General features: G+C 36.9%; 1 protein-coding gene across 3 annotated transcripts in view; it reads right to left on the bottom strand.

The window, feature by feature from the left end:
- Window positions 1–12360, bottom strand: part of cd99 (CD99 molecule) — a 101164-nt gene extending 88804 nt beyond the window's left edge. The window contains exon 1 of one of the 3 annotated variants that reach the window (XM_039743563.1): window positions 12144–12360. In XM_039743563.1, the coding sequence (XP_039599497.1) occupies window positions 12144–12201 (58 nt within the window). In that variant the 5' untranslated portion in view covers window positions 12202–12360. The remainder of the gene's footprint in view (window positions 1–12143) is intronic. The other 2 variants (XM_039743561.1, XM_039743560.1) reach the window with 2 other exon arrangements.
- Window positions 12361–13048: the final 688 nt, after the last annotated feature.

The raw sequence follows: 13048 nt of genomic DNA, 5'->3' as shown, positions 1-13048 counted from the left end.
TAAAGAGTTGTGCTCTTTTGTGTTTATCTTTGTGCATAGTCAAGCCCTTCATTATGGCTCCAAAATGATCTGCTACTGCTTCAGGGGCTGTGCCCAAGCGCAAACGGAAGATGTTAATGATTGCCGAAAAGGTAAACGTTTTGGATTTGTTGAAGGCTACGATTCTTTTTATTTAAAAAGTAGGAAAGGAATACAAGATCTACGGCCGCAGTGTCCTTTTAACCAGGGTGCAAAACAAGTTGTAAGTGGATGTAATAAGGCAGTAGTCTGGATGGAATCTGCTTTAGTAATTTGGACTGAAGACTGCCAGAAGAAGAACAACGGCAGTGCTACACAATCGCCTGAAGTGGCTCCTTTAAGGGCTGTAACACTCTCCTTTGTTGTGCAGTAAAATAAAACTCATTGTTATCGGACAAGTCATCGTGTCATTGTTGGTGAGTAACCATAATTAATTTTCTACTTACAGTACTTAGTACATGTACGTACGTTTAGTGTCACTGTACACACACATTTACTGTATACTATTTTTGTTGCATTGTACGTATTTATTGCTGGTGGCCTGTCTATCGTAATGGCTGTAACATGTGATATCGGAGACACTCAATATCTTTAAAAAAATATTTAGGTTTTACTGTATATAAACAGTGTGTTTATATACATAATTTCAATGAATCTTACCTAATATCTAAGAGAATACAAAGGGATTATGCTGTATAACTCTGCGGGGAATATTTATAAACAGTGTGGGAGAGTTTATAAGGGCTTAAAATATATAAAAATAACCATAGAAACATATGGTTTCTACTTCGCGGATTTTTCACCTATCGCGGGGGGTTCTGGAACGCAACCCACGCGATCGAGGAGGGATTACTGTATATGTGTGTTTGTGTGCGAGTAAGAGTGGCCTTTGTGATCGTGTTCAGTTCTGTTTTTAGCCTTTTGCCAAATCCTGTCGAGATAGACTTTGGCCCCGTCAATCCTGAAATGGGCTGAGAAGACCGTAGAACCTACATACTGAAATCAGTCCACTGAGGGCTCATGATTGCACAGAACTAAAATGCACCTGAATGTTACACCATGTCAACATTTTAACTTATTCAGTTTATATGTAATGCCTAGTTATAGGTGAAGTAATAAATAAATGGAATCTAAGAGAATAACCCAATGAAAGGGTGCTTTTATTCCTTATTTGACTAGTGTGCAAATTGACTCGGCATGCATTGAACTCATGTGGAAATGACTAATCCTCCACCACTCCAAAACTAAAAATCAAGAAATGATTGTTTCACACAGCACTGACAATGAAACAATCTGAAGTAACAGGGAATGGTCTCAAAAACTGAGCATTGTATATTCAGTAGAATGACAAATTTTGTAAAACAATGATCCAGATAGAAACAAACAACACCAGACATATGCAGACTGATTTCCCCATCACCAAAACATTTGTGAAATTACATCATGAGATTTCTGACAGAAGCAAGTTCCAAGCACTATACACAACCATAACTAAAAATGGGTTTTCAGCTGAGCACTGCAAGGAGCATCAATGTGCTTTTGAAGAACATCTTGCATCTGGTGCAGTCTGACGTACACATTAACTAAGATATGCCTGTGAACATAAACAAAATTACTTGACCTGTTGTGATAAAACAAAAAAAACTAGTTGTTCATGCCAAAAAAACCCTGTAATAAAACTACCTTGACATTATTAGCAAAGAAATGTACCCAGAACTTGTACAACTTTTCTAACTTACCCAAATCACTGCAAGGTGGTACTGGAATATGGAAATTTTCACAGCCTTCATACGTACCTTACACAGTCTGCCAGAACATGGGCTACACTAAAGTTTAACCAACTGATTACATGCGCTTTGAAGACATTTAAAATAAAACAAAACTTGCATCTTTTGAAATGTCTTGCTTTAGTGTTGCTAGAGAGTCGGAACAGGAACTTGCCATCCACTACAACATCCTGGCATACTCTGAAGCCATAAGCTTGTGGTCTTTCAGCTGCAGTTAGCTGCAGTTTCTCTACTGGTCATGCCCCTGTCTGTGCAAAATACCAACTGAATCTCAAAACTACCTACAATTTGACATCCTTCCTAGTCAAAGTACACACGTATAAATTTTACGAAAAGAACTCCACATTCAATTTCTAGATGTGCCGCATGAGGGAAACATCAACAAATTCAAGGATTTAAATTTGGCATACTGCTCTACACCATTACTTTAAACACTCACTCAGGTTGTAATCACTTGTTTGGGTGGAGACTGCAGTGAGAAAATGCCAATCTGAAAGGACTAGGCACTCAGTCACCCTGTAAACTTGCGAATATCAAAGGTTGCTTGAATACAGATGATCATTTTGCACTAGTAATTAAAACCTCATCTAGAATGAAAATGAACATGCTGGAGAAATATAAAAATGCATTCATATTTATTTTCTGATTACCAGATTTGGAATAAACAAGATCTAATTTGTCAAATCACCCTTTTAAAACCAGAGTCTATTACAATCAAAAAAGTAATGCCAACATAAGTAACAGAAAAAACAACACCCTGAATTAAAATAAAAGAAAAATTTACTTTTTTCACAAACACGACACTTTAGCATTTTTATTTCAGTACTGCAAGACTGAGGGAAAAAACACTTCAATGCTCTGACTAACTGATTAAAAGATTTGACTAAATGTTAAGATGTCTAGCAATAAGTTCAGAGACAAACCCATGTTATGCAAATTACAAATGGAGTGTTGCTTTGAACCTGTAAGATTTAATGTTAAAAATGTGAATGCATCAATGTGACCATCAAACGAGAGAACATGTGTTTATATTTTTAAAAAAAATATATATATATATATATATAAATATAGTTAAAAATGTGATGACGTCATGAAGACCTGCACTGCTTATAATTAACAGGACCAAAAACTCAAATTTTGTTAATGTAATGCATCATGAAGCCATGTATATGGTATGGATTAATGTCTAAAACCGCAGGATTTTAAATCATGAAGCTGCAGGCTTGTTTGCTACTCCTGGATCGCTGTGCAACTCTGAGTAAACCTCTTGCTTTGCCAATGTCTAAACTGAGAAATATGGAAATAATTGTACACAGATGTTTGAAAAATAAAGATAAAAACACTATAATCACCTCTTCAGTTTGTAATCTGCAGAGATACAGAAACGATTTCAGCCAATGTAAAATATATCCCTCTCACTACCCCCCCCAAATTACTTAGATATATATAGATAGATAGAGAGATTATATAGATAGATAGATATACTAATAAAAGGCAAAGCCCTCACTCACTCACTGACTGACTGACTCATCACTAATTCTCCAACTTCCCGTGTAGGTAGAAGGCTGAAATCTGGCAGGCTCATTCCTTACAGCTTACTTACAAAAGTTGGGCAGGTTTCATTTCGAAATTCTACACGCAATCGTCATAACTAGAAGGTATTTTTCTCCATTTACTGTAATGGAGTTGAGCTCGAAAGCCGTGGGGGGGGGCGGAGTTTCGTGTGACATCATCACGCCGCCCACATAATGACGTGAACTGACTGTCAATGCACTACGTAGAAAACCAGGAAGAGCTCCAAAACACGCTGAAGAAAACATGCATTATATAATTGAGAAGGCAGCGAAACAATAAGAAGCGAGCGAGTGACATATACTACCAGATTCATGAGTGCTGCTACTTTGGAAAGAAAGCAAGGTGTAAACCTAAACTTTAAATTAAGTTAATAGACAGGCTTCCGTTGGTATTTCTCATGCCCACGGGTAATGCGGGATACAAGTTTAATGAGAGGACGCAGGATATAAACGAGAGTTAAAATTGCAGGTGAAGGGGTGTGCTTATGCAAATTCCGAGAGACTGTGTTTGTGGGACATTGACAGTTAAGGCGGGTGGGGGAGTCACATCATCATCTCCCCTCCCATTTACCTAATTTCGCTTTGAGCTGAGCTCCGCGGCTAACGCCGTCTTCCGAAGCAACTTCGTCACACTACTACCAAATACTCACAGAAAAATCCACAAGTTAATACACACGCTGTCTCTACAGTTTCTCCACACTCTGAATCCTCCAGGCACTACTTACAAAAGGTTACATTGACAATCGCACAGCTGAGAAGCTTCGATGCATGTGCTCCATAACGCGTTAAAAATATAAAGTCACTGTCGGAATAAATAAAGTCAAAACTTGTTTCTGAATATATAAAGTCAAAACTTTAACATATAAAGTCAGCGCTGGAATATATAAAGTCAAAACATGAATATATAAAGACATTCCCAAATATATAAAGTCAAAACCTGAGTATATAAAGATGGCGTTGGATTTTTTCGGAATATATAAGCGTTGGAATATATAAAGTCAAATCTTGAATATATAAAGTTAGCGTCGGAATATATTGTCACGCTTGGGTCACAGATTTGCACAGAGACACAGGAGATCGTAGAAACAAGAAGGATTATTATTCAAACACTGCAAACACATGAGCTTAAATGTGCTCCATGGCAAGTCAGAGATGACAGTTCCGATAGGAGCAGACAGAGAGAGCGATAAAAGCAAGCAATCAATTTTAAACTGACAGGCGCTGCACAAGGCTTTTAAGTTAGTGGAGTATCGCGCGAGGTTTGCATTACGTGTTATAGCGCAAGTGAGAAAGTAAGGAGCAATTAGAGGGTAGTCTGTGTTTCAGGGGTTGTGGTTTTCCCAGGGGCGTCTGTATTTTCTTGGGGTGCGATCAGCCCTCCAGCTCACACCCTCCCCCTCAGCTTTATTCACATTCCCATGAATCAAGCGACTCTCTGTACCAGGTTCATTTAGTCGTGATAATACGTCTGCGTGTTCAGAACCTGGTCGATGTTTTACTGTGAAACGGTACGGTTGTAAGCCCAGAAACCATCTCAAGAGGCGAGAGTTTGTATCTTTCTGTTAGTATAACCATTGAAGTGGAGCATGATCAGTTACCAAAGTGAAGTTTCGTCCCCACAAGTAATAGCGAAGCCCTCCAGCTAACAATATAAAGTAAGCGCTGGAATATATAAAGTCAAAACTTCAATATATAAAGTCATCGTCGGAATATACAAAGTCAGTGCTGGAATATCCATCCATCTCCCAACCCGTTGAATCCGACCACAGGGTCACAGGGGTCTGCTGGAGCCAATCCCAGCCAACACTGGGCGCAAGGCAGGAACCATCATTTTCAAAACATTAACCAAAGAGTGTTTTTTTTAATTTATTTTTCTGAATACGCTTTTGTTAACTTACTTCAGTTCACAGTCGTTTCAATCAATATATTTTGACTTTGACTTTATATATTCAGGAATGAGTTTATATACTCCAATGTTGACTTTATATAATCAAGAAGGACTTTATATATACCGACGCTAACTTTATATATTCAAGTTTTGACTTTATATATTCCAGCGGTGACTATTTATTCAAGTTTTGACTTTATATATTCAGAAAAAATTTTGACTTTATATATACCGACGCTGACTTTATATATTCAGAAAATCAATGTATTTGCCTGTTTCGCACCCCATAGTATATTTGTGTGTGTATATATGTACACATGTATGTGTGTGTATATATATATATATATATATATATATATATATATATGCCAGCAACACTCATGACAATGACAAAACAATTACGTTGTCAATCATGTTACGTTATTATTAAAATGTTTCCTTTTCTTTTTACTTCTCCGCTGCCAAGCGCGGGTATTTTGCTATATATTACATATACACACACACACATAGATATGACAACACTCATATCAATGCCAAAACAATTACATTAACAATCAAGTTACGTTATTTTTAAAATTTTTCCTTTTCTTTTTCATAACTTCTTTAACACACTACTTCTCCGCTGCGAAGCGCGGGTATTCTGCTAGTATATACACACACACACACACATACATATATATATATATATATATATAGGTTTGGATTTTTTCTCCCTAAATAATAAAAACCATCATTTAAAAACTGCATTTTGTGTTTACTTATGTTATATTTGACTAATGGTTAAATGTGTTTGATGATCAGAAACATTTTGTGTGACAAACATGCAAAAGAATAAGAAATCAGGAAGGGGCAAATAGTTTTTCACACCACTGTATCTCTCTCTCTCTTTTTTATATATATATATATATATATATATATATATATATATATATATATATATATATATATATATAATCTTCATTTGGATCTTGATCTGTTTGTCCGCGAATGAATTAGAAGAAGAAGCACTAGATGGCAGGCTTATACTACTGAAGACTGTAGTACTCCAGTCACACCTCAAAACACAGACATTCAAACTAAAAAAATTGTTGTGCTTTAAATTAACTAAAGAGATCTTCATTTAGATCTTGATCTTTGTCTGCGAATTCCATGCATGTGTAGACCACCTTCCAGTTTAGTACGTTGTTGTTATTCACAGATGTCAACAATGTGCCGGAATAATGAAAGGGGTGGTGGACAGTGTTACACTGGTTAGCTCCTGAGGCCTGGTTAGAGAACGAGATTGCCAAAGATAAAAAGGTACATGCCTACGTAACATATGAATGAAAGACAGACAGTGGGTAAAATGAATGACAATGTAACAGCACGTTCTGGAATTTATCATTGTTACGTTGTAGCCGGCGAGTGCTGCGCATCTCACAGTTGTACTGTGGCTTGCTTACATGTCAGTGAAGTGAACCCCATTTATGCTTTAAAGAGCCTGGATACCTATGTGTCCCCCTTTTATAACTATTGCTCCGTGTATATTGCCTTACTCTTTGGATTGCCATAAAGCAACCTGTGAGATTGGAGAAAGGTTGAGAAGAGATCGTGAGAGGAAACGACAGTGTCGTGGAAACGAGACGGACTGGGAATGGACAGAAGCAGAAATGCTCCAAAGTAGATGCCATTTTGAAATGGCCCCATCCACGAACCAACCGGCAGGTTCAAGCCTTTCTCGGGTTAGTGGGGTACTACCACAGGTTTGTGCCCCGGTTCTCGGAGAGAGCAGCGCCCTTGACTGATTTTTTTCCATTTTATACACACACAATATATACTTTTTTTCCATCTAAATAACATGACCCAATAATCTGAATTTGGTCTGTACTGAATTTACACATTGTTGTGGACCAAAGTGTGCACCTTTCCTCTTACAAAATGGCTCTAGCTTCACCATTACAATTTATGTGGGAAGTGGCGACAGAACAGAGGTCATGCCACAGATATGTTATAATTAGAATCAGGACTCATTTGGCTTCTGAAGGAAATAAAGTTCTCATTTTAAACCATTCCACAGATGCTGTGGAGTGCGATTTACACAGAACCTCTGTTCAGTTCCATCAGTCTATTAATCAAAAAAGATTTCTTTATTTCATGTAGTTGTGAAAGCATCCACATAACATGTAGCACCAAACTCAACTGTATAGCACAGAAGATGCGACTTAACTGGTCAGTAGTGTATGATATAACAATCACACATACCACTTAGCATTCAGAGCAAAAGGTTCTGCTCAACAATCATTACACCACAACAGAACATGCCACAAATTTGCAACAGCTTTGCAACCAACAACATTTTTCCCATAAAGGCTTCTTCCTTGTCAGGTCTTATATAAACAGCCACTTGTGGAGAGCGCCTAGAAGAAAGTGAATTGATAATCAGGATCTTTATACACCTGTGTACATCATTCAGAGTCCCAACTGGTCTTACAGCATACTGCATATTGTGGACCAGGCCTTTCATCAAGCAAGGAGTAGACTTTATAAATTCAAACTAAGAGAAACCTCAATAATAAAACCTGCACCCTTTTTAAATAAAAATCAGAATAAGCTAAGCTCATTCTAATCCAGGCATCACATATTTCTCCAGGTCAGAATGACCGACTAATTTTTTAATCTCTCCTTTCATCTTCTCTGATGGCAATTTTTCCTCACCTACTTTCAATTTGTTCCCTCCTTTTTCCATTTGCATTGCATATCTAAGTCTACACAGCCAAACTGTTCTGTATTTATCCTTTTCAGTGTGGAAATAACTTTTTACCCCTACCCCTTTTTTCAGCCCTATTTTATATGAATTTAAATCTATTCATACTTAAAATCTTTTTTCCTTTTCCTATTATATCTGAAATTACTTCCAAAACCTCTAGTTAAATTAATTGCAATATTTTTTTATTATTGGTAAAGTATTTTCCAAGACAGTCCCATTGCTTCTGCCCACATCGAGCCCAGGATAAGACATAAGGCTGTTTTAAATGGTGTGTATACAACAGTGGTTAGATTAAATTAATAACAATTTTTACTAATACTTTCACATCAATTACATTTTTTGAAATCCGTGCAATGAAAATCATTTTCAGGAACTTAAATTAGTTGACAAATCTCCTAATTCATGAAGTATGCTCAATGACTTTTCCACCAAAAGAGATGCAATGTGCACACGACTAACAATTTGATTAGATATCCTTTCGGCAAGCAGAGTGAACACTAAAAACACTGACAAATTATCATATTTAATCTATATTACGGAACTGGAAAGTAAAAACATAGTTCCTTGCAAGAAAGCAAAATCCTGTTTAAACCGTAGGCTACCATCCTCTGATGAGCATGATGAACCAGACTGTGACAAGAAGTTCTGTTAGATGGAGCATTCCTTTAATATATGTATTTACTTTAGTGATACTTCAATTGGGAATTGGCCGATTCATGTCAGTACTAATTCTAGTTATATTTTAAATAAGCATAAATCAAAATGTTTTTCAGTTTTTGCTTTAAAATAACCCAAATATAAACAAAGTTATTAACTAGAGCAGCTCTAAGGTGATAAAATAAATTGGGAAAAGTGTGAATGCCATTATGCTCACCCTCCCCACCCCCAAATGAGAAGGTTCATTTACATTACTGTACTTTTAGTTTTCATAAACTTTTAGTGTACAATCATTTTTATAAAATTTGTAGAAAATGTCAGATTAATGCTGAAGAATATACAATGCCGAACAAAAAAAAAAAAAAACATAACATATTTTAGTGTTTACTAATATTAATCAAGTCGAGCAAAATGACACCTTTTATTGGCCAACTAAAAAGATTGGAATATGCAAGCTTTTGAAGCAACTCTGCCGCTTCTTCAAGCAACATGTAATCTTGCCTGAAGATGGGGCCCGAGTTGCCTCGAAAGCTTGCATATTGCAATTTTTTTTAGTCAGCCAATAAAAGGTGCAACTTTGCTTGACTTCTCATTACACCCATAATGGCTAACACAGTACAACATCCTAGTACTACTAATATTAATCAACAATAGAAAGATGTTGTTTTGGATAAACTTAAATAGGGGAACAGGGAGAACCCTAAAGTGCATAGCCAAGAAACTAAAATGGCCAGCACACTGACTTTTAGTTAGCTTTTTTTTTTTTTTATTGTGAAGTAGAATTTAACTTGTGAATTCTTCTGTTGATCTAAATTCACATGTATACTGTTAACTATATAATTTTTCAATATTAGAAGTATGGAAATGTAATTCTCTTTTTTATTCCATTTTCAACCACACTACTGTTCTTACCTTGGGTGCCTTACATAAGAAAAAAATAAAAGACAAACACCCACTTGTTAAAACCCCAACATTAAGGACAGGGGACTGAAGAAACATTACCTTATGTTGCTTGTGGATAAGTACTTCAGGGTTCAGTACTTAACCATTTAATACTGAAAAAAAATGTGGTATTCCAAAACATTTAAATTCCTCAAGTGGATGTCAAGAAAAGAGGTTTAGAACCTCTCACCCTGAGATATGAAACAACATTTAATCACATATATGTCAGTAGTCTACTGTAGTTCAGCATTTACTTTGATAGGTCTAATGTTATCCTTAATCATGCTATGTTACTGCTAATATCCAAGATTGTGCTCTAGTTTGCAGCATTGGGTTTATAATAGTGGGTGATCCTGACCAGATAATATAACATTTTGGGACACATACATACATACACACACACACACACACACACACACACACACACACATATATATATATATATATATATATATATATATATATCTATCTATCTCTGGGGAACCCCTGCAATTAAGTACTTACATTTAGACGAATGATACTCATAACAGAAAGATGCAATGTAAACTGATAGAATGCATTTAGAATTCAGAGATACTTTGTTTTCTTACTCTCAAGTTTCATTCAGAGGTTTTTGAGTAATACTTTTCATTTGTACTTATTTAAAAACTACGAGATAATTTAAAGACAATTCTTAAAATCTGTTTTTTAATAACGTCAATACTGACACAGCTGCTGCAAGACAACTCCCCGTTTTCAAACAAATCAAATGGCAAATCAGCAGGTAAAAATCAAGAACTGAACTGAATTGACTAGTCACATCCGTAATATTAGTACAGTATCCTTACGAAGGTTTTCTGTAGTTCCTTGAGTTTATAATGTCATCCAAAATGGCTAGCATAACCCGACCTGTTTCGTCTCGGCTTAGCTAGCTATTTGACACAAACTTGTCCACACAAGGCTGATCAACATCATGATGATGTCTACCATGCAACATTTGCTGGCCCATGCTGCTCTTTAAGGTGTGTGGTTATGTTGTCTTTGATTTTGACTGTGGTATACAGGTTAAGTGGTATGTGCCTGCATGAATTATTTCTTCATGTAGTGCTGATGTACGCAGTTGTGTGAAAGAATTATTAATCTGTGTGCTGCGTAAATTGTATCTAGGCGACCCCTTCCACACTAAACAAATGGAAAAGCGTGTCGCTCTATGGCTGCTTCGGGTGGTGTTGTTTGTGGTTTGTAAGTAAATGTTCCTGTTTTCTTTTGAAGCCTGTTTGTAAACAATGTAAAAGTCCAAAAGAGTTCATGAATATTGTTATGGCACATATATTGACAGCTTAAAATGTGTGGCATGTATGTAGGTGTGTTTTGGGTATTTGCGAAACACGTGATGTACATGTATTTTTTTTTAACTTGGCTGAAGCCAAATGGCATACATTTTAGACACGCAATTGGTGATTTTTTTTTTTTTTATTGGTGCACTGACAGGTGAAGTGAAGTGAAGTGACTTGTTCATAGTCAAACAGTTTCAGGGGTCGGATTTGAATCAACAGCCACGGGGTTTAAAGTCCAAAACTTTAACCACTGCGCCACACTTTCTAAGGTATTAAGTCCTTAAGGTGAGGGCTGTCCTCATGGAGTAAAGGTGTAATGCAGTCAACATCCTGGTGCTTTATAGTCTCAGCGGCTTTTGTCAATTGATGCCAATCACCAAAAAAAAAACAAAAAAACGGAAACTTCTCTCAACCCCGATTATCCACAGCCGGGCTGCGAGGAAGCTGAAGCCTATCCCAGCAAGCATGGGGCGTATGGGAGTCTATCCAGTAGCAAATGACTCAGTCGAACTAGGCATAACCAGGATGCCAAGCCTGGCAGTTAAACAAGCCCTTTCAGTGTGCAATCGGTTAACCCCAAAACACTAAACCGTTTCACCTTTTCTCTAGAAAAGAATTACGGCTCAAAAGGAATAAATATAAACCTTCCAAACTAAAACAATGAAGAAAACCACGCGTACGGGCCTCAGTAGTGCCTTAAATGAATGAAATAATTTTTAAATCAGTCGTTTTATCTAAGCATATAAAAGGTTACATAAAAATAAGTCAGACAAACTTGGTTTATTTAGACTCAAGGCCGAACAGCGCTGCTGCTGTTGCTAAATAAAGCATAGGTTATTCTTGTACTCAGCCAAACGCCGCCGTTAAACTCTTCCATATAAACTTTCACCAAGTCTTCACTGGGCACGCAGACGGGTTACATTGTTTCGCTGAAAGGAATGGCTTATTGCCGTTTTAAAATTCTTAACTGGCCGATTAAAACTGCAAGCTTGGTACCCCAAAAGAAGCCAGATGATGTTAAATACCAGCGTTCGTTGGGAGTAAATGAAGCATTTATATAAAGACCTGCACTTATTCCGCGACTTTCAGAATGCTGTTAAGTAATTGGACTTTTTTTTTTAAGTTGCGTGTCGTTCGTTTAAGGAATTCCTTATCCGTCGACCCGAAATAAAAAAGGTAAAACAGAGCGTACATGGAGAAAAACAAAAGACTTACCTTGACCTGATACCGTGAGCACCAAACAGAAGAAAAACACTATTCTTAACGTCAGCATGTCTTACTTAAAAGGCCCGTATAAAATTCAATTTAAAAAATGACCTACAAAACTTTTTTTCGAATGAAACAATGAAAGATCTTTTGCCTTAAGATATCACTTGGTTTTCTTCTAAAATAACATCACCAGCCCCCCCACAAAAAAAAGTAAGCTGGCTGTAAATTCTAACAAGATAATTGCAGATAATGCGCCAATGAGGTCGCTCAATGTAGAGGGGACGACCAATGAGAAAGCTCAAGGGCGGGACACGTGCAAAGCCAAGTAGGCGTTGTCGAGACCGCACCCAACTTATAAGTTGCTGCAGGGTATGAGACTCAGACGAGTAAAGCAACGCGCGCTTTTATTCTAGAAGTTTGTAAGTTGCAACCCCCATTTTAACTTTGCAGTACCTTTAAAATATTTTGAAATTGGTAAAGGTGAACAACGGACGAGGAAGCTATAAAGTTGTTGAACTGTTACATTAAGAATCTTTAAAGGACTGAGGATGTACAGACTAGTCGGTAGTTTTTTGTTTTTTTTTCTCTTCATCCTGTGTTCTAGAATAAACCGCGGGCCTGCTCGAAACCAGCGAAGATCGTAGTTTACATCGGAACAAGTCGTCTTTTGGGTGTGGCTCTGTAATTAAATCACCAGCCTTGCCCAGCACGGAAACGAGGTTTGAGTGAAGTGTTGGAGGAGGCTTTTCAGATTCACTTCTGCAGTCTTAATAAGACCAATGACACAAACTTGGCGCTAAACTTAATTTCTGATTCAGTACCTGAGTTAAAAGCTGTACCATTTAAGAAGATTCAGTGTACATTTACTCATTTAAACAGGTGTCATTTTGGAATGTTTTTTTTTCAGTCAG

The sequence above is a fragment of the Polypterus senegalus genome, chromosome 2 (genome assembly GCF_016835505.1).
Source record: "Polypterus senegalus isolate Bchr_013 chromosome 2, ASM1683550v1, whole genome shotgun sequence".
In the NCBI taxonomy this organism is placed as follows: Eukaryota; Metazoa; Chordata; class Cladistia; order Polypteriformes; family Polypteridae; genus Polypterus; species Polypterus senegalus.
The sequence above is the reverse complement of the archived record's forward strand: the minus strand, read 5'-3'. Positions and strand labels throughout refer to the sequence as shown.